The following is a 22,099-nucleotide window of genomic DNA, read 5'->3' as shown; positions in this document are numbered from 1 at the left end:
CGAACACACATAACTATATCGAGAGATATACATCAATGGGGTTTCGAGTATTTGGGTTTTTTATTATTTCCCTAGACTTTTGTCTGTGTACTTTAAAACCATTTTCAAATGAACAAAAACAACAACAAATACAACAGATATATGATAATGACCATAGTGCGGATCATGATAATGAAGTAGGCATTGCAAAAATTATAGTGTTCGGAGGGGGATGAGGGGCGGGCAATATGTATGATTATATGCCTATATGTATGCGGGCTTAATACAGGGGCGGATCGGAATAAAAAAATATGTTTCAAGGCTCCCATAAGGCGTGGATTTTTTAAAGAATACTTTTTCGAGGCTCTTATAAGGCGTGGATTTTTAAAAGAATATTTTTTCAAGGCTCCCATAAGACGTCGATTTTTTAAAGAATACTTTTTCAAGGCTCCCATAAGGCGTGGATTTTTAAAGAATACTTTTTCAAGACTCCCATAAGGCGTGGATTTTTTAAAGAATACTTTTTCGAGGCTCTTATAAGGCATGGATTTTTTAAAGAATACTTTTTCAAGGCTCCCATAAGGCGTGTATTTTTTAAAGAATACTTTTTCATGGCTCTTATAAGGCGTGGATTTTTTAAAGAAACCTTTTTAAGGCTCCTATAAGGCGTGGATTTTTTAAAGAATACTTTTTCGAGGCTCTTATAAGGCGTAGATTTTTTAAAGAATACTTTTTCAAGTCTCCCATAAGGCGTAGATTTTTTAAAGAATACTTTTTCAAGTCTCCCATAAGGCGTAGATTTTTTAAAGAATACTTTTTCAAGGCTCTTATAAGGCGTGGATTTTTTAAAGAGTACTTTTTCAAGGCTCTTATAAGGCGTGGATTTTTTAAAGAGTACTTTTTCGAGGCACTTATAAGGTGTGGATTTATTTAAAGAATGCTTTTTGGACGCTCGATTTTTTAAAAATATTTGTATCATTCGATCCGCCTCTGCATGTTCATATCATTTCATTTCGTTTTTTTTGCACTTTTACCACTTTGCCTGTGTAGAGGTCAAATTAATTGTTGTGTTAAATATTAAAGCTTAAAACAAAACTTTTTTTCGTTGCCTCAAATGCCGAGTTAGGCAAAGTTGGAAGTTCACATGGCTGGTGCTTAAATGCTGGGGGTTTAATGGAGTTAACTCGAGATGGTGTAACCACCATAAGTTACTTAATCATCATCAGCACATTAACAACAAAGTCCACGAATACACACACACTCCGGGCACAATTACCACAATGTCAATACTACAACTACAACAAACAGGGAAAATTAAATATAAGTGACTATAACTTAAATCATATTTGCCCAAAGTTTTTGAAAAATAAAACAACAATATTATTATTATTTGGAAATCTAATATTTAATGTACAAAGTTTCAAAACCGAATGGCGGAAGGCAAAAATAAATGAGTGATTTTTTCGAATAGATTGCGAAAATGCGTAAAAAAAATGATAGTAATAAAAGGAAATCATTGTCAAAGCCTAATCGAATTGTGGTAATAACAACAGACCTATAGATAAGATTTTGGATGACGTCATTGGCCAATGATGTAGGAATAATGCGTAGTATGCAATAGAATATAATTTGATATCAGTAGATCATGATTTGAAAATAAATCTATACTAATAAAATAGTAAAGTGATTGACTGACTGACTTAACGATTCATCAACGCCCAGACGAAACGGCTGAAGCTAAAATCTTGAAATTTTGGGTTAGGGTCACTCTTGGTTCAAATGTGACAGATAAGGCTGGGTTTTTGGAAATTCGTACTAGAACCGTACGAAAAGTACTAAATCTGATACCATTTGTATTGGGCGAACCGGTGGAGCTAGAAATCTGAAATTTGGATTGGTGGTCGCTGATGTAGGATAGATGTACCAAAGGGTTTTTTTTTTTAATTCGAACTATGAGTATCCGAAAAGTACTAAAATGTACTTAATTTGGTACAATTTCGTAGCCTGTGAATGGATAGAGCTAAAAACTTGAAATTTGGATTGCGAATTAGGGTTGAGATGTAGGGTCTATTTAAGGAGATGGTTTTGAAAGTGTGTACTCATGTGTACGAAAAGTACTATATGGTACTATATTTGGTACAAATTTAATCGAGCTAGAATCCTGGAATCTAAAAATAACCTTACTGTCGGAGTGTAGGATTGGGATAGGAACGTTGTTTGTGAAATATATTACAGATGTGTACGAAAAGTACTAAATCGTACTATTGGTACAATTTGGATTTGGATGAACCGACAGAGCGGGAACAAGAACAATTTTGAGCCAGAAGCACTGTAGGGGTGTAGAATTGAGGCCAGGGTTCAGTTTAAGAAATTAATACTTATGGGTACTAAATGGTACTAAAGTTGGTACAATTTGAATTTTAGGTAAACCAATAGAGCTACAATCATGAAGTTTGAAATTTGAGTGTACTAAATTTGGTACAATTTGAATTGTGAGTGAACCTACAGAGTTGGAATCCTGAAACTTGGATTTGGAATCACTGTGGGGGTGTACGATTGGAGTTTTGTAGGAAGTTTGGGAAATTTGTACTACTGTGTACTAAATTTAGTACAATTTGAATTATGGGTGAACCGATAGAGTTGCAATCCTGAAACTTGGATTTAGGTTTACAGTGGGGTGAAGCTTTTGGTTAAGTAGGAAGTTTTGGAAATTCGTACTACTGTGTACTAAATTTGGTACAATTTAAATTGTGGGTGAACCGATAGAGTTGGAATCCAGGATCACTATGGGTGTAGTTTTGGGTTAATTAGGAAGTTTTGAAAATTCGTACCACTGTGTACTAAATTTGGTACAATTTGAATTGTGGGTGAACCAACAAAGTTGGCATTATGAAACTTGGATTTACCATGACTGTTGAGGTGTGAGATTGAGATGTGTAGGAAGTTTTCGAAATTTGTACTTCTGTGTACTAAATTTGGTACAATTTGAATTGTGGATGAACCGATAGAGTTGAAATCCTGAAATTTGGAGTCAGTATCACTGTTGGGGTGTAAGATTGAAATATGTAGAATGTTTTGGAAATTCGTACTACTATGTACTATGTACTTCAGGATTACTGTGGGTTGAAGGTTCGGGTTAAGTAGGAAGTTTTTGAAATTCGTACTACTGTGTACTAAATTTGGTACAATTTGTATTGTGGATGAACCGACAGAGTTGGAATCCTGAATCTTGGATTTAGAATCACTGTGAAATTTGTACAAATATGTACTAAATTTGGTACAAATTAAATTGTGGTGAAGCGATAGAGTTGGAATCCTGAAATTTTGAGTGTACTAAATTTGGTACAATTTGTATTGTTGTTGAACCGATAGAGTTGGAATCCTGAAATTTGGATTTGGGATCAATGTGGGGGTGTAGGATTGGGTTAAGTAAGAAATTTGGTACAATTTTAATTGTTGGTGAACCAATAGAGTGGGAATCCTAGGGGTATGCAGGATGTTTTGTTGGATGGATGAGGTGGGTGCTTATGGAAATATTGTGTGTTAAATGGAACTAAATTTGGTAAAATCGAAGCATGGAATTTGGTATTAAATAGTTCTCAAATTTAATTTATTGTCGATATAAATGTGGATTGCTTAGTTGTTCTGACATAAATACATAAATAATACATAAATAAAACGAATGACATCAGTTTTGAAATTCGGAGAAGGATTGTGATGACCAACAGATGCTACTATGGTCTAAGTAAGCAGTTTAGAAACAAGGCCACCTCCCGCCAAGACCAAACTCACACTTTACAACACGCTGATACTACCCGTGCTGTTATATGGATCTGAAGAATGGGTACTTGCGCAAGCATATGAGGCAGCTCTTGGGGTGTTTGAAGGAAAATTTCTCCGAAAGATCTACGGGCCGATCTGCGTCGATGGTGAATATCGGCGTTTGTAAAGGCTGTCATAAGGCGTGGATTTTTTAAAGAATATTTTTTAAGGCCCACCGAAAGCGTGGATTTTTTAAAGAATATTTTTTAAGGCCCACCGAAAGCGTGGATTTTTTAAAGAATATTTTTTAAGGCCCACCGAAAGCGTGGATTTTTTAAAGAATATTTTTTAAGGCCCACTGAAAGCGTGGATTTTTTAAAGAATTTTTTTCAAGGCTTATTCAAAGCGTGGGTTGTTTAAAGAATATTTTTTCAAGCCTTATTCAAGGCTTAAAATTTTTAAAGAATATTTTTTTATGAATAAATAAAAAACTTATATTCTTTATTTGTTTAATTTTAAATAATTATTTATTAATTTATCATTATTTTATTTTATCATTTTTATTTATTGTACTCTTTCGCTATGAAACTATGAAAACATACACAAAGAAGAAAATAAAAAAAGATTACAACTTCCGGAAAAAATACACATCCCAGTATTCTGCTCCGCACTTCGCGTTAACTTAATCTAACCTATTGTTGCTGTTGTTGTTGTTGCTGATGGACCTGCTTGCCACGTCCCTGCTTGCGGGAATGCTTATTGTGATGGGGTTTGGTGGGACCATTCTGGTTGGCCTTCGATTTGCCATGAGATTTACGGGAACGTTGCTGTTGCTGCTGCTGATGTTCACCGCCCTTACGATTTTTGCCATGACGATGATGTTTGCGGCCACCCTCACGTGCGGGTTTTAGCTCTCCGGCGGCGGCGGTGGTTTCTTCTTTTAGGGGCAAAGCGGATTTGGGCAAATGTTCCAATTTGTGTTCGGACAACTGTTTCAGTTGATGCTGTTTTTCGTGGCCACCATTTTTCAAAAGTTTTTTCGAATCACCAGAATGTTTGTGGGATTTTTCAGCTGAAATTGTGGAGACCAGCAGGCAAAGGCAGAGGGAAATGAAAATGATCTATGGGGGGAGGTGGGAGGAAAGAAGAAGAAGAGGGGAAAAAGCAATTAATATATTTTTATAAATAACTTTTTTATTTAGTTTTTTTTTGTTGTTGTTGTTTTTGTAGTTAGTAAAAATAAATAAGCAGGAGAACTGTAGTTTTAATAATATTTAGAGGAAGTTATGCCCTCCAATGATAAGATAACACAAAAAGAGCCGTACCACGAACCCCATATCTTTTTTTCTGTTTACAAGAATAATAATATATGGACTCAAAAAAAAAAATAATAAATAAAAATCCATATGGCGGCTTCGATAGCCCCTAAAAACAATATCATTCACATATCATTGTTGCTGCTATTGTTGTTGTTGTTGTTATCACAGTGTTTATGGTCCTCATTCTCCTTCTATTGCTACTCCTCCTCTGCTACATCATCCTAATTTTAGGTTTTGAGTTCTTGGTTCGTTTGAGTTTTCCACTGTGTGTTGTTGTTGCTATTTTTGCTTTTGTTTGGATTTGAGTTCATCGTAACTTTCAATATGGCCAGGCGAGCAGATTCATATTCGATATTTTTGTTGTTATTGTTGTTGTGGTTCTTTTTGTTTTCGTATGCAGACAGCGTACATGTTTTGGTTTTTTGTTGACTTGGTGTTGTTGTTGTTGTGTCTGTGTTTTTTATCAAATTCTTTTGCCATCTACAGTCGTACGTGTGTATAACGCTCGGGATATGGATATTTGGGGGGAGTGTGTAATCTGTAGGAGACTAATAGAATATAACTGTATCTGCTAATTATCGCTGGAAGATCTGCTATCTTTATAAGATCTCCAGAGCATCTACAGCACAAGAAGGCCTATGAAAAATGTCCTTTCAACAGAAGATTCCTGAAAGGTATTCCTCCAACCTACTTGTACCTAAATTCTGTGCGACATTTTATCTACAAAACATCTTCGGAATGTTTTAAAAGGCCTCAGAACATTTTTCTACCCTGTTGAGGTGTTTTAGGTGGACTTCTATTTATAAAACGAACTTCTACTCTCTACAGAGATCCTTTGGAAGATCTACAGAAGTCCTATATAAGATGGTAGGATGCTATAGTAGACCATATGAAGCTCTTTTATTTAAAGGAAACCTCAGAAATGTATACTAATTTTAGAAGTAGATCTCTGGAAATTATTCCATCTATCCGAATCTTCTTTTGAAGACTCATAGATGATCTACTATCCTCTAAAAATTGTTCTATCAACATTAGGGTTTTCTAACGATCTACCTAACTACCTGGAGATGCGTTCTGGAAAAGACCTTCGGAAGTTCTTCTATACTCAGAAAATCGTTTCGAGATAATCCAACATATATCTACATAGAAGATCTATCTAAAAGATCTCTCTTTTCTTTATAAAACCTCTAGAGGGTATATTACTCAGAAAGTCAGAGGCCTTTTTTCTTCTTATGTCAATAGAAGATCTCTGGCATTCTGTTACACAGTTGTTCTGGACTGAATTTTATATATAAAAGTCTTTCGGAACGTCTTCCATCCATAGAAGATCATCCATCATATAAATACAGAAGGCTTTAGGGGACTATAAAAGGTCATCAAGTAGCTCTCAGAAGGATATACTATTTATAGCAGTTGACTTTTGAAAATGATTCTATCTATCCGAATCTTATGTTGAAGGCTTATAGTTTTTCTGCTATCTTTATGCGGTCTTATATCTATAGAAGGCCTCTGAGAATTATTCAATCAATATAAGGCCATTAGAGGATATTTCTAGCTATAGAAGTACTCAAAAACTTTCGGAACTTTTTCTATTCACAAAATAGTTTTGGAGACTCTAGAAGGCCATCAGAGATTATCCGAATCTTGAAGGCTCATAGTTTTTCTGCTATCTCTAGAAGGCTATCAGAGATTATCCGAATCCAATCAATAGAAGGCCACTAGAGGATATTCCAGCTATAGAAGTTCTCAAAGACTTTCGGGACTTCTTATATTTACAAAATACTTTTGGAAGAGATTGTTGAAGACTCTAGAAAGCCACCAGAGATCGTTTTATCTAAACAAGACCTCAGAAGGATATTCTCTGAAAGTTCTTCTATCTACAGGTCAAAGTCTTCTATTGAAGAATCATAGATAATCTGCATTCCTTCGAATATACCTGGAAGACATTCTTACTATTGAATAACTCTAGATGCATTCTGGAAATAATTTTATCATATGAGTCTTGTTTATGTCCCTGTATTTAAAGGAGGATCTTCAATATGTAGAATTCCTCTACAGGATCTTCGATTTATAGGATTAGACCCCAAAGTCTTCTATATAAGACCAAAAAATAATTGAATTCTCTATCAGGTGAATACCTTCATTCTATTCGATACCTCTCGAGAACATTCTGCATGTAAAATATCAACGTAAGGTATTTTTTAGAAGGTGTCTGGAACTCTGTTTTTATCTTTGCAGGATCTCTGGAAGGCCTTTTCTAGATCTAAAAAATAATATTCAATCTACAGATCAACTCTGCGTGATATTCTATTGGTAGGGTGTCACTAGACTATTTTGTATCTATCGGTCTTTTTCTTCGTTTTAGACCTAGACTGGAAATTCTTCGGATTCTATTTATAAAATAGAGCCGGAAAATAATCTATTTCACGAAGGCCTCTGTAGGTCTGTAGGGTTTTATATTTATACAAGACTTCTAGATGGCCTTTGAGCTGTTCTGGAAGAGTTATTTATTTGTAGAAGGTTGATCTGGAGGATCTTCGATTTATAAAAGACCTCTGGAAGATTTTCTATGTATTTAAAATAGTTTGAAACTTGAGTTGATTTCTGGAAGATTTTCTATCTTGAAAAGACCTCTGGAAGTCCCTTATTTTTATGATTATATTTAAAATAAATCCGGAAGATATTCTATTTCACAAAGGCCTCTGGAGGGTGTTCTGTATATAGTTCTGGAGAGTTTTCTTCTTCAAGACATTTGGAAGGCCCTCTAACTGTGAAGATCCTCTGGAAAAACTTTTATTTGTAAATAAGAATAATAAATCCTTAGGATCTGGTGGACCTTCGATTTATAAAAGACCTCTGGAAGATTTGTTATTCATTTAAAAGTGGTTTCAACCTTAACTGGTCCTCTGGATGGTTTTCTACCTTGAAAAAGACCCTCTTTCTTATGATTCCATCTATAAACTATTTCCGGAAGATATTTTATTTCACGAAGGCCTCTGGAAGGTGTTTTGTATATAGCTCTGGAGAGTTTTCTATATATACAAGGCCTTTGGAAGCCCTTCTAACTGTGGAGATCCTCTGGAAAAAACTTTTATTTGTAGAAGATCTTGTATGTAAACAAGTATAATAAATCCTTAGAATCTGGAGGACCTTCGATTTATAAAAGACCTGCAAAAGATTTGTTATCCATTTAAAAAGGGTTTCAACCTTGGCTAGAACTCTGGAAGGTTTTCTATATATAAAAGACCTCGGAGGTCTAGTCAAAGAAATTAACCTTTCCGACACTTTGGTTAGAAATTGAGGCTTTCCGACACTGGCTAGAAAATGAGGTCCCATTTTCAGTATTTTGGCTAAGGTCTTTGCCATAGTTAGAGACTCCGATATGAACAGAAGTAATAGACAAGATCTGGTCACAGATTTTTAATTAAAGATAATTAAAGAGATCCTTTCCGATTACTACATCGAAGTTTGAATTTGAAGTATTAGGGACTCGGAAGAGTTCTAATGAAATTTTGACTATATGAACCAGCGAATAGTGGCCTCAAAGATGTTTACAAGAGTTATGATATCCCCTTGAGAACTCTTAATAGTTTTCGGTAAATTTCTTTTCTCCAAGGATATCTGCGAAGTTCGCCATAACCACACTCCACTGTATTAGCACCGACTTCCATATCTTGGATTTGAAATTGGATTCTTTCGAAACAATTTCTTCTTGTTTTTCTTGTTATTAAATGCATTGCTGTTTGCTGCTCCGGTCGTAATTGTTGGAATTCACTTCCTTTTGCTGTTGTTGTTGTCTTTAACTTGTTTTTCTTTGTCTTTATTGTTGCTGTTGTTGTTTTTGGCTTTCTTCAAGTTATAAACTAACTACAAAACACTCAGCACTCCAACTTTTTTGCTGATTAGCACAATCAGACACACATACACACACAACTACACTTACTGTTTTCATTTTGATTTTCTTTTCTAGTTGTTGTTGTTCTTGTTGTAAAACTTCAATTTCAAAATCGTCTTCCCGGAATTTCTAACCGCTATCCGTCGCTTCACTTATTTTCCAATTTTAGATATTTTTCCCTTTTTTGGGATTGTCGAGGGGAAAAATTCTAACTCTTCACCGGGAGTGGGGGGATCACTGGTATGTGTGTGCGTCGTGAAGCGTGGAAGAATGCGTTGTCGCTGCGCGTTGCGTGTTAACTGTCCGCTGGTTCGTTACAAACTGAATTTTGAAAACCCTTTTGCTGCTTATAATGGCTTCTTTTATGATTTATCTTTGGGATAGTGTGTTGTGTTGAATGCTTCTTCTTTTCCGTCGTCGTCGTTGTTGTCTGTCGGCCTGACTGCCTGGCCGATGATTGTGTGTATGGGAATGCTGTTGTTGTTTTTGTTGCTGCTACTACATTTATTTTTTCCAGCTTTCTTTAGAGTTGATTATTATGTGCGTTGCGCTGTTGCATGTGTGTTTATTAGGTTGGGCATAAAAGGTAGATGGATTTTCTAAAGGAAAATCATTATTCAGCCAGGCTGAATAGAAAATTTCCTATGGAAATGCCTATTCAGCCAGGCTGAATAGAAAATTTCCTATGGAAATGCCTATTCAGCCAGGCTGAATAGAAAATTTCCTATGGAAATACCTATTCAGCCAGGCTGAATAGAAAATTTCCTATGGAAATACCTATTCAGCCAGGCTGAATAGAAAATTTCCTATGGAAATGCCTATTCAGCCAGGCTGAATAGAAAATTTCCTATGGAAATGCCTATTCAGCCAGGCTGAATAGAAAATTTCTTATGGAAATGCCTATTCAGCCAGGCTGAATAGAAAATTTCTTATGGAAATGCCTATTCAGCCAGGCTGAATAGAAAATTTCCTATGGAAATGCCCATTCAGCCAGGCTGAATGAAGATTTCCATAGAAAATTTTCCATTCAGCCAGAAAATTTCCTATGGAAATCTTTATTCAGAAAATTTCCTATGGAAATCTTTATTCAGCCAGGCTGAATAGAAAATTTCCTATGGAAATCTTTATTCAGCCAGGCTGAATGGAAAATTTCCTATGGAAATCTTTATTCAGCCAGGCTGAATGGAAAATTTCATACGGAAATCTTTATTCAGCCAGGCTGAATAGAAAATTTCCTATGGAAATGACTATTCAGCCAGGCTGAATAGTAAATTTCCTACGGAAATGCCTATTCAGCCAGGCTGAATAGAAAATTTCATACGTAAATGACTATTCAGCCAGGCTGAATAGAAAATTTCCTATGGAAATGCCTATTCAGCCAGGCTGAATAGAAAATTTCTTATGGAAATGCCTATTCAGCCAGGCTGAATAGAAAATTTCCTATGGAAATGCCCATTCAGCCAGGCTGAATAAGATTTCCAAATTTTCCATTCATTTCCTATGGAAATCTTTATTCAGAAAATTTCCTATGCAAATCTTTACTCAGCCAGGCTGAATAGAAAATTTCCTATGGAAATCTTTATTCAGACAGGCTGAATAGAAAATTTCCTACGGAAATCTTTATTCAGCCAGGCTGAATAGAAAATTTCCTATGGAAATGACTATTCAGCCAGGCTGAATAGTAAATTTCCTATGGAAATGACTATTCAGCCAGGCTGAATAGAAAATTTCCTATGGAAATGCCTATTCAGCCAGGCTGAATAAAAAATTTCTCATGGAAATGCCTATTCAGCCAGGCTGAATAGAAAATTTCCTATGGAAATGCCTATTCAGCCAATCCAGGTCCTAACTTAAAAAAATAATTTCAAAAAATCCACACCTGTGTTATTTTTAAATTTTAATAATTTTGCCATGACAATAATAGTTACATCCTAATTCCAGTCAAATAATGGGGGTATCTCCAATGAGCTGTGTACCCACTCAACTAATTCTATTCTATTTCATGCTGCTGGTGGCGGTGTTGTTGTAATTCTCTTTTTTTTTGGTTTTTAATCATAAAAATGTGTTATTTATACATTGTTGGTGTTGTTGTTGTTTTCCATGGTATTATTGTAGTTGTTTTAACGATTCAATATTGTATTTATAGTTTATCACATGAACCACTACAATACCAACAACAACAACAACAAATAACTGAGAAATAGATAGTCTACTTGGTTTAATACACAAACGTACATGCAGACATACGAGTACATACGTGTGCCTACACCCATATCTCTGAGTATACCTCAGAGTTCCATACGCATTTAAATTTTCCCAAATAGAAAAATTTCGACAATTGACGCAGCGATCGTCACTTCGATTCAAATGGAAATATAGACTTATATTTTATCAGTGTGTGTGTATGTGTGTCTTCGTTAGGCTGCGTACTTTTGCAGACGGGCCTCCCCCAAAAAATTGAAAATCTGTTATCATACACAACAGCCATATGGCTGTTTGAATCGTGCATAATATCAGGTAAATTTTTTTGGTTTGGTGGGCTGGCACGACTCTTCGATTGCAACAAATGTTCAAATTTCCAATCCAATAGAAAAATCCCAAAATAATCCCCGGGAGATTTATGACAGCTCTCATTTGTCCACCGCGACATCACTGTGCCTTCTGCTAAATCAATATCGGTTGTACTACTGTTGTCTATTGACTCAATTTATTTGATTTGATGATCACAAGAAGTGATACCGAACTCTATGTAAATACGACAAAATGGGATTTCGAAAATAGAAGAAAAATAGATTAACAGTTCTTATGGCGCTTTAGGTTTATTCACAAAATTCTCATAAGCTTCTGGATTTCTATTTATTTTACGAATTTATTATGATGGATCTGCAGAAGATTGATGGTCTATGGCTCGGGTTGTTTATTAGACGTCGTATTCATTAGCGGAAGTGATAATATGAGGAGATAATAATCGTGGCGACATTTTTAAGATCCTATCAGAAATTTGGATTAAAAATAATATTTTTTCAAGGTCCTAACACAGGCGTGGAGTTTTCAAAAATATTTTTCCAAGGGTGTCGATTTTTATACACTACACAACTATGATGTCAGGGTATTATAGCTTTGTGCAGCCCCAGGAGTTTGTAACGCCGCGAAATATTGGTCCTAGACCCACATTTAAGTATACCGATCGTCATATTTCGACTAGCTGAGTCGATCTAGACATGTGTGTCCGTCCGTCCGTTCGTTCGTCTGTCCATTATAATTGTAAACACGATACAGGCCACAGTAAGGGACCAATCTTCAAGAAATTTTGCATGTTGGATGGGTTCTGACCAATGAAGATCCCTATTGTTTTTGGTAAAGATCGGTTAATATTTAGAGGATGAAATGGACCAAATACTTATTTTTTGTCGGTTTTTGGTCACTCCAGAGGCCGCAATTGTGGCCCAAACATCGCGATTTTTTACATGGAGAAGGGGTTTGGTCCAAAAAATAGGCATTTTGATAAAGTTCGGTCAATATTTAACGGGTCAAATGGACCCTGACTTTTGTGTGAAAATTACAACATTTTTATTCTATGGCGAAGATATTTGCTCCTGAAGGACATAGACCCGAAAAGTTGATAGTATATCCAAGAGGAGTGATTGGCCTTTAAATTGATACCAATTATAGTGTATACGGATGTAGGAGTTACACGTAAATATTTTCAGGAGCTTACGATTTCATATATTATTAAGTAAACCATTACCACACTGCAGGGCGGAAATATAGCGGTGATCGTTTTGAAATGATCCATGAGGTTCCAGCTATGGTCAAGAACAACGCCTATGATTTTCGGCGATGCTCAGATAATAATTATGGGATGAAGTCGACCGACAACTTAATTTTTTGTGTTTTTTCGAGTCGTTCTATAGGCCACAATTGAAAGCCGAACATCACAACATAAACCACGGTAAAGGGAATCTGGACAGGCGCAGTCCCCCTCTACTGAATATTAGTAATATTTGTTGACATGTAATCGGTCAAGAGGGAGCAAATATCAAGCTCAGAATATAGAACCACAGAAAGGTAGATTTCATATGGTCGGCTCGGTCCGGCTATACTGCTCCGCTCACTGGTTTAAAAATATTTTTTCAAGTTTCTAACAAAGGCGGGGATTTTTTAAAAATATTTTTTCAAGTTCTTCACAATGGCGGTGTCCTAATGCAAACCTGGATTTTTAAAAAATATATTTTTCAGGGCCCTAATGCAATCTTGGTTTTTTTAAAAATATTGTTTCAGGTTCCTAACAAAGGCGTGGATTTTTTAATAATTTTTTTTAGCAAGGTTCATACAGTTAAGGAGCTCCTTCAAAGAAGAATGCCCTTATAGGAATTTATACAGGTTTGGAGGGCCTTAGAAGGGTTCATACAAATTATTCTTAGAGAGGCATCTGTATATGAAAAATCCCTTAGAGGTGCTTCTCTAAGCCGGAAGCGGCTTCTATAGATTAGAAGTTCTTATGGGAGCCTCTATAGATATATAGATCATTAGAAGGGCTTCTATTCTACTCTATAGAAGCCCTTCTAATGATTTATTAGAGGTCTTTATGAATAGAAGACGCTCAGAATCGTGATTTTTTTTAAATTATAGTGGATATGGTTTTATAAAAACCCTTACAGGAGGTTCTATAGAGTATAGTGACATATAGAGATTTGGTGAGCCTTAGAGAGATTAATGCAAGTTAGGAGACCTTTAGAGGGGCATCTATAGATGGAAAGTCCCTTAGAAGTGCTTCTGTACAATAGAAGTCATATAAAGAGACTGTTTTTAGAATAGAATAACTTCTAGAATAGAATAACCTCATAGGGACTTTTTTAGAATATAAGGATCTTAGAGGAAAATTAAAGACCTTTAGAAGGGCATCTTTAATATGGGATACCCTAAGAGGGGATTCTTTAGAATAAAATAATCTTAAAGGGCTTCTATAGAATAGAAAATCTTAGCAGCGCGTATTTTCGACATTTGAAGGTTTAATAAAAATAAAATTGGAAGGGCTTCTATAGAATAGCAAACCTTATTAATAATCTTAAAGGGCTTCTATAGAATAGAAAATCTTAGCAGCGCGTATTTTCGACATTTGAAGGTTTAATAAAAATAACCTTGGAAGGGCTTCTATAGAATAGCAAACCTTATTAACTCGTATTTTCGATTGAGTAGGTGCCCCTTAGATGAGCATAGAATATAAAATCTTTATTGGGGCTTATGAGGGGTAGTTGGACCTTTGAAGGGTTAATATGGATTAGGAGACCCTTAGAGAGGCATATATAGATGTCAAGCTCCTTAGAACTGTTTCTCTAGGATAAAATGGTATAAACAGATTTTTTTAGAATAGATTTTTCTATTGTGTCTTCTATAGAATTGAAGATCCTTAAATTAAAGCACCTAAGTTTCACTTTTTTATTTCTATTTAAATTGTAACTCGTGTTAAAAGTTCAGCGACCCTTTGTTTTATTTATTTGACACCCTTTATTATTTACAATTAAAACCACCATATTAATTTGCTTAATAAGATATATATATATATATATATATAATGTTTACACGTAAAACCTCGTGGTCTAGATAAATTTTATTATCATTATTTTGCTTTATTTTTTGGTGGTTCCTTATCTACGTACTTTTCCATCGTATCATGCGGATATTAATAATATTTCAATATTTGACGTATTTAATATTTTGGTTTAAATATAATCAGATTTAATACAAGATTTTCATATTCAATTAAGTATTTAGCAACTGATAATAGAATTAGTTGATATTCCATAGAGGCGAAAATTCAAGGTTAAAACAATAAGCAGGTGGGTGAAAAATGGGAATGGGTGAATGATGGGATATATGATAGGAAACAGGACGCATATCATTTTCCCTTTAAGAATATGTGATTCTAAGTATATCCTCAAAGATAGCCATAGGTCTATCTTGTTTCCCTCTCTCGGTCCCATAAAAATTTAAACATTTACCCTTTTCCTCAGTGTGGTGTAGGTTATACAAATAAATTGTTCATAATACTGTTGATTGATACTGTGTCACATAAAGGCGCCTAAAAGTATGCTTTAATTTATAACGTGAAAATGCTATGCTTTGTTATAAATGGATTAAACCCAGCTACTGTTTACATCATCGACGAATTTATAAAAAAAAAATCAACAAAAAAGAGATAAAAATGACCGCTGCTTCCACAAGAAGATCCTGTGGAAGGTCTTCCCTCTATATGATCCAAATTTTTCTTCAATTTACCTCAGAATAAAATAAAAAAATATGATTTATTGTTTGCTTCTATTTTATTATGTTAGTCATGGGATACAAAATGTTTTTTGTTTATAATAAACACATAAAGTTAATAATATACAAAGAATATAATAATAACAACAAGACAAATAACAATTACTATTCTCTTGTATAAAAAGTAAAAAAATATATATGAAATTAAATAAATAATAATATAACATTAAAAATATAAATATAACATAATAAGTATATAAAAGAAATTAAAAAAAAATTAAATAAAATAAATTGTGATTAAAAAAGTTGTGAAAAAAACGATTTATTTTTAAAGGAACATTCAAGATTGGCACGCCATAAATAAATTCTTTATAATTCATCAGTACATCATCAGTTCCCGTGGTGACTGTATCTAAACACGACGTTTACGCTGGGCAGCCAATTGTTGACGCCGCACCTGTTGTTGACGATAAACGAAGAGGGGACGAAATACAATGGCTCTACGGCTGCGTGGTTCAGCGGCATTATTCTTTACTCGAGGTTCTTCAATGGTTGCTGGGGCTTCACGTTTTGCCCGATAGTTGCGGTATAAATTCGATTTATCCTTATCATTTTTATATAAATTGCTAAGGAAATCAACGTAGGGACGTGACTGTAGGTTTTCCGGTCTCCTAAGGGGAGAGTTATGACTTAGGACCGATGGAATGGAATCGTCAGCATTTTGAGCGTATACGAAGGTAAGGAATGTTAGGGCAACTGCAGCAGCAAAGAGGATTGAGAACTGAAAAGAAAAAATAAGAAGAATAATAAATTTGAGATATGAAACTGTTTTTGGAACAAACATTTGGGTAAAAAGTATCAGAAGCCGTTTAGGAGAAGGAATGAGAAAGAATGGAATTGAAGGACTTAGAGGCGTGGATTTTTTAAACCACATACGGATACAGAGGAGTGGATTTTTTAAAGAATTTTTTTTCATAGGGGCTCAGTGGTGAGGATTTTTTAAAGATTTTTCTTCAACCATCTAAGGACCCAGAGGCGGGGATTGGAGGTCCTTAGAAGGGATTATACAGATTATTCTTGGAGAGGCATCTGTATATGAAAAATCCCTTAGAGGTGCTTCTCTAGAATAGAATTCGTCGGAAGCGCCTTCAATATATTAGAAGTCCTTAGGATTATAGACCATTAGAGGACTTGGATTTATTATATAATAGAATACTCTTATTTAAGATCTTTATGAATACAATACCCATAGAAGCGTGTAGTTTTTTAAATATTAGCGGATTCGGCTGTATAAAGACCCTTAGAGGAGCTCCTATAGAGTATAGGGACATATAGAGAGTTGGTGGGCCATAGAGGGATTAATACTGGTAACGATAACCTTAGAGGCGCATATATAGATGGAAAGTCCCGTAGAATAGAAGTTTTTTTAGAATTTATTTCCCTAAAGGAACTTTTCTAGAAAAGAATACCCTCACAGGGACGTCATTAGAATAGAAGGATTTAGAGGAGAATTAAAGACCTTTAGAATGGGATACCCTTAAGGGCGATTCTTCAGAATAAAATGTCCTTAGAAAGGTTTCTATGGAATAGAAAACGGTGTATTTTCGATTGAGGAGATGTCCCTTAGAGTTGCTTCTATAGAGTAGAAAACCTTTATTGGAGTTTATGCTGATTAGTTGGACCTTTGAAGGGTTATTACGTATTAGGAGACCCTTAGAGGGGGCTCTATAAATAGAAAGCTCATTAGAAGTGCTTCAGTAGAATAAAAGTCATATAAAGAATCATTTTTTTAGAATATATTTCCCTAAAGGGTCTTCTCTAGAATAGAATACCCTCACAGGTACGTCTTTAAAATAGAAGAACTTAGAGGAGATTTAAATTCCTTTAGAATGGCTTCTTTAGAATGGGATACCCTTAAAGGACATTTTTTTAGAATAAAATGAGCTTAAAAAGGTTTCTTTAGAATAGAAAACCTTAACAGCGCGTATTTTCGATTGAGTAGATGCCCCTTAGAGGGGCATAGAATATAAAACCTTTTTTTGGGGCTTATGGGGGGTTTGAATGGTTAATACGGATTAGGATACCCTTAGAGGGGCATATATAGATAGCAAGCTCCTTAGAACTGGAATGGTATAAACATATTTCATTAGAATAGATTTTTCTATTATGTCTTCTATAGATTTGAAGATCCTTAAAATAAAACACCTAAGAAGGATTTCTTAGGAATAAAAGTACCTTAGATAGATGGAAGTACCTTTACAATAGAATACACCTTTAATGGGCTTCTTTACAATAGAATATCCTTAAAAGGACTTCCATTGAACAAAAGACCCATAGAGAGGCATTTATAGAATTGAAGATCCCTAGAGGAGATTTTTGTATTATATGTGATGGACTTTTAGGCGATAATAAATTTCTATACCTCTCTAGGGATTTCTTCCCTCTAGGGGAATTCTATGGAAAAGAATAGTCCAAGCGGGATTTTTATAGAATGGAAGATCCCTAGATGAAATTTTATAGTGGAAGTTTAGTAGGAAACCCGTAAAAAGAATAAGAGAGCTGCTATACAATAGAAGCCCCCCTTGAGGGACATATTGAGTATAAAATTCCTGTATATACGATTTTAGAGTCCTAAATTAAATTCCGTAGAAAATAATAGTCCAATTTCCTTTGAGGGGCTTGAGAAGACTTGAAGACACGTTTTGTGACGGTTATAAAATAGACCATTGAAGAAAAGCTTGTTTATTAGATTCTATAGAATAGTTCTACATTTGGAGTACTAAAAGTCTCTTAAAGTGACTAGAAGTCGTGCTGAGGTACTATTATAAAGTATAAGTCCTTAGAATAAATGAATATTGAATAAATGAATTGAATGAATTGATATTGAATTTTATGGGAGCTTCTATAGAATTGTGGTCTTCTAAAAAGATTTCTACAGAATTGTAGTCCTTTAACGGAACTTCTATAGAATTGAGACGTCTATGGACAGTGGTTTCTTCTATGAGAGACAACATACAATGTGATGCCTACTGGAGACTTCTGTAGATATTAGTATTCTATAGAATTGTATTCTCTTAGAGGCACTTCTATATAATTTTCAAAGATATGTCCTTTAGATCGGCATCTTCTTAGGACCCTTTTGATATAACATCATCCATCCACTTTAAAAACTTCATTAAAACACAATTTAAAAATTTATTTTAATTTTTTTTATTTTTAATAAATTTAATAAAAATTTATTAAAAACACATAATATTATTTATTTTTATATATAAAAAAACAACAATAAAAAAGTTAATAAAACAATAAATTTGGGGAGGGCGGAAGAGGGGGGTAAATAAAACTTAAAACTATAATTTCGTATTTTTTTTATTAAAAATTAAATTAAAAAATATGGTGGCTTATATTTTGTTCGATAATGAAGGTGAAGGAAGGGGTTGGCGAATGCGAATTCTATAAACAATAGAAATGCAAGTTTTACAAAATAATTTTCTTTTTAATCAAAAAAATCTACTAAAAATAAATTAAAAATAATCGCATCCATCCTGCAGAGATGGCCTAACATTTTACAAAAAAGAAATAAATCTTAAACAAAATTTCTATTTCTAATCAAATATCAACTAATTTTGTCTCCTCCCCTCTAGAGAGGGGGATGGGTGGGGACGTGAATTTTGGCAAGTAAATTTCGGAAATATTGTTTTTTTTTGTGTAGCCAATCACATTAAGCATTTACTCTTGCTTACGAATTCGTGCGGTCGTCTTTGTCGTTTGCGATGAATGAATTGTCGACCTCCGACTCATTTAAACACGTCTACGTTCCTCCTGCACCTCTTGCTTCCGAACTTCTTGCTGTCTGTAGACAAATAGTGGACGAAAAACAATAGCACGACGTTGACGACTGTTCTCGTGGTTATCCGCAGCAACAGCAATGGGTTCAGTGTCGGCAACACTACGTCTGCTGCGTGGATAATAGGGTTGGAAGAGACTCGATTTTTCGGTATCATGTCGGTACAGGGTACTGAGAAAATCGAAATATGGACGTGATTTTAAACTATCGGGACGGCGCAGTGGCGAGTTGTAGCTGAGCACTGCGGGTACTTCACTGTCCGTGCCGAAATTTTGTGCCCACGACAACGACACCGCCGACACACAAAGGAAAAAGAATAGAGTCTAAAAAGAGAGAGAGAGAGAGGAATACAAAAATAGAAGGTAAATTAGGGAAAAGGGAAACTTTAGTATAAAAAAAGATTTCTTGTGTTTGGTAATAGACTTATATATAGATGGCATGCAGGTGCTATATATAGTACTTAGGTGCTTACCAAAACCAAGGTCATGACGTTAGTTAGGAAAGACGAAAGTAATTTAGTTGTTATGGCAAGGATAGGGGAGAGGACAGATCAGTTTAGGTGTTGAGGTATGTGAAAGTGCAGACAGGAAAGGTAGAGGGTTTTCGTGCGGAGTTATAGCTATAATAGAGGGTATATATTTTGTATGTCAGTACCCAAGCAATGATTTTCTTAAATACCGATTTTTTCCCACAGCCCACCCCTTCACCAAAATTTTATTAAAAATATTTATTTTGGGCAGATATATTTTTTGTCTATTATTTTTTCATTCAAAATTCGAAATCAGATACAACCAGGTCAAATAAGGCGTTTACACAAAGTATAGATATATAGTTCAATAAAAAATACGAGAGAGAGAGCTCCTTCATAAGATTTTTTCAACATTTTTAAAATATATGAAATTTCCATAAATTTCGTGCAAATCTGGGCTTCAGATATATCGATTTTTTAGTGCCCCATTTATGCCAAATTTCGAAAATTTATATGAGAGCTATATCTAAATCCGAACGAAACTTAACAAACATCATTCTAGATGCTATGCCAAATTTTGTGCAAACCGAAAGGTACATAGGGACTTTGCTGCACCATTTACATTAAATCGAAGGAAAATATATATGGGAGCCATATTTAAATCTGAACCGATTTTCAGGAAACTTAACACACACCATTCTTAACTTAATTCAGCACTCTGCACTAAATTTTGTGCAAATCGAATATATAGGGACTTTGGTGCACAATTTACATTAAATCGAATGAAAATATATATATGGGAGATATATCTAAATCTGAACCGATTTTTACAAAATTTAACACACAGCATTCTAGACTTAATTCAATACTATTCCAAATTTCATGCAAATCGAATGATATATAGGGACTTTGGTGCACAATTTACTTTAAATCGGATGAAAATATATATGGGAGCTATATCCAAATCTGAACCGTTTTTCATGAAACTTAACGCACATCATTCTAGACGCTATACCAAATTTCATGCAAATCGAAAGATATATAGGGGCTTTGGTGCAACATTAACATTAAATCGGATTAAAATATATATGGGAGCTATATCTAAATCTGAAGCAATTTTTCCCAATTTTAATAGGGTTCGTCCTTGGGTTAAATAAATGTACTTCGGTAAAATATGAATTAGTTTTTCAAAGCACTTCTACCGAATATAAAATCCCTTATATCAAAAAACTTAGAGGGCTACTATAGTGTAGAAACCCTTATAGGGTTTATATAGATTAGGAGACCCTTAGAGGAGCATCTGTAGATGAACTGACCCTTGGAGTGGCTTTTATAGAATATAGGTCATATAAAGAGGCTTCATTGGAATAGGTTTCCGTACAATGACTTCTATAGAACAGAAGAACCTTGGAAGGGCTTCTTTAGAATAAAGGAAACTTAGAAGGTCTTCCATTGAACAAAAGACCCCTGATGGGCTTTTATAGTATATAGGTTATATAAAGAGGCTTCATTGGAATAGGTTTCCGTAAAGTGACTTCTATATAATACAAAAACTTTGGAAAAGCTTCCTTAGAATAAAATATCCTTAGGAGGGTTTCTATTTAACAGGAGACCCCTGATGGCCTTTTTGCAATTAAAGTCTAGCAGGAGAAAGTGATTTTATGCAATTGAAGAACCCTAGAGGGATTTTTATATGGAATTGAATACAACAGTAGAGGATAATATATATTTCAAGTCCCTCAGTAGTAATTCTATAATAAAGGTCTTTTTTTATAAATTACCTGAAAAAATGTGGCCTATGATGTGTATGCGATCTTCTCTTTTTTCCCCCAACAAAATTCATAACAATTTATTTATTCACAATTCATTATTTTTATAGAATATAATAATCTTATATGGACTTGTAGAGAATATAATTCCCTTAGAGGGATTTCTAGAGCCCTTTGAAAAGATATTCTCTAAATAAATGTATTTTTTTATAAATTATCTTCAAAAAATGTGGCCTATGGTGTGTGTGATCTTGTATTTTTTCTTTCACAAAAAATCACAACCATTTATTCACAATTTATTCGAAAATCTTGATTTTGAGAATTATTTTCTTTACGTCACTAGACTATTTGACAGGCTATAATAAATGGCGCCCAACGATTTTTTATTCACATATGCAAATTAATTGATCTTAATAGAATAAAACAATAAGAATAACAACAGCAACAATAGAAAAATTTGTTAAAAACAAATAAAAGCAGTGGCATATGATTATTTCTTAAACAAAAGAATAACATGTGTCTTCTGAAAAAACCGGTGTCATATGTTATGAAATTTAGTTTTTTGTTTCTATTATAAAAAAATTAAAAAAAAAACAAAAAAAACTCCCTGACCAGGAAGTTTTCTTAACGTGGTCAAGTGGTATGTTAATGATGCTGCTGATGAGTTATTTAAATCAAACACAACAACAACAAAAAATATTCAACAAAACCACCCAAAGCCATTCCAAAAAGTCTTTATGATTCACACCCTAATCTCTATTTGACATCTCGACATGACAACACACACAAGCCACA

General features: G+C 34.4%; 1 protein-coding gene and 1 long non-coding RNA gene across 2 annotated transcripts; both read right to left on the bottom strand.

Moving 5' to 3' along the window:
* Window positions 1-4,748: 4,748 nt before the first annotated feature.
* Window positions 4,749-9,052, bottom strand: LOC133334780 (uncharacterized). The gene is made up of 2 exons (XR_009754502.1): window positions 9,004-9,052; window positions 4,749-4,862 (listed from the first exon to the last, which is right to left on the bottom strand). It is a non-coding gene; the product is annotated as an uncharacterized LOC133334780 (long non-coding RNA).
* Window positions 9,053-19,020: 9,968 nt separating this feature from the next.
* LOC133334785 (uncharacterized) lies at window positions 19,021-19,553 on the bottom strand. Its single transcript, XM_061543104.1, has 2 exons — window positions 19,539-19,553; window positions 19,021-19,389 (listed from the first exon to the last, which is right to left on the bottom strand). Exons 1-2 carry the CDS (start codon window positions 19,551-19,553, stop codon window positions 19,021-19,023), a joined length of 384 nt encoding a protein of 127 aa, XP_061399088.1.
* Between the last annotated feature and the right edge of the window lie 2,546 nt (window positions 19,554-22,099).

Source organism: Musca vetustissima, unplaced genomic scaffold (assembly GCF_032173495.1).
Source record: "Musca vetustissima isolate MV318-11 ecotype Yass unplaced genomic scaffold, APGP_CSIRO_Mvet_v1 utg12933, whole genome shotgun sequence".
Classification (NCBI taxonomy): domain Eukaryota; kingdom Metazoa; phylum Arthropoda; class Insecta; order Diptera; family Muscidae; genus Musca; species Musca vetustissima.
The sequence above is the reverse complement of the archived record's forward strand: the minus strand, read 5'-3'. Positions and strand labels throughout refer to the sequence as shown.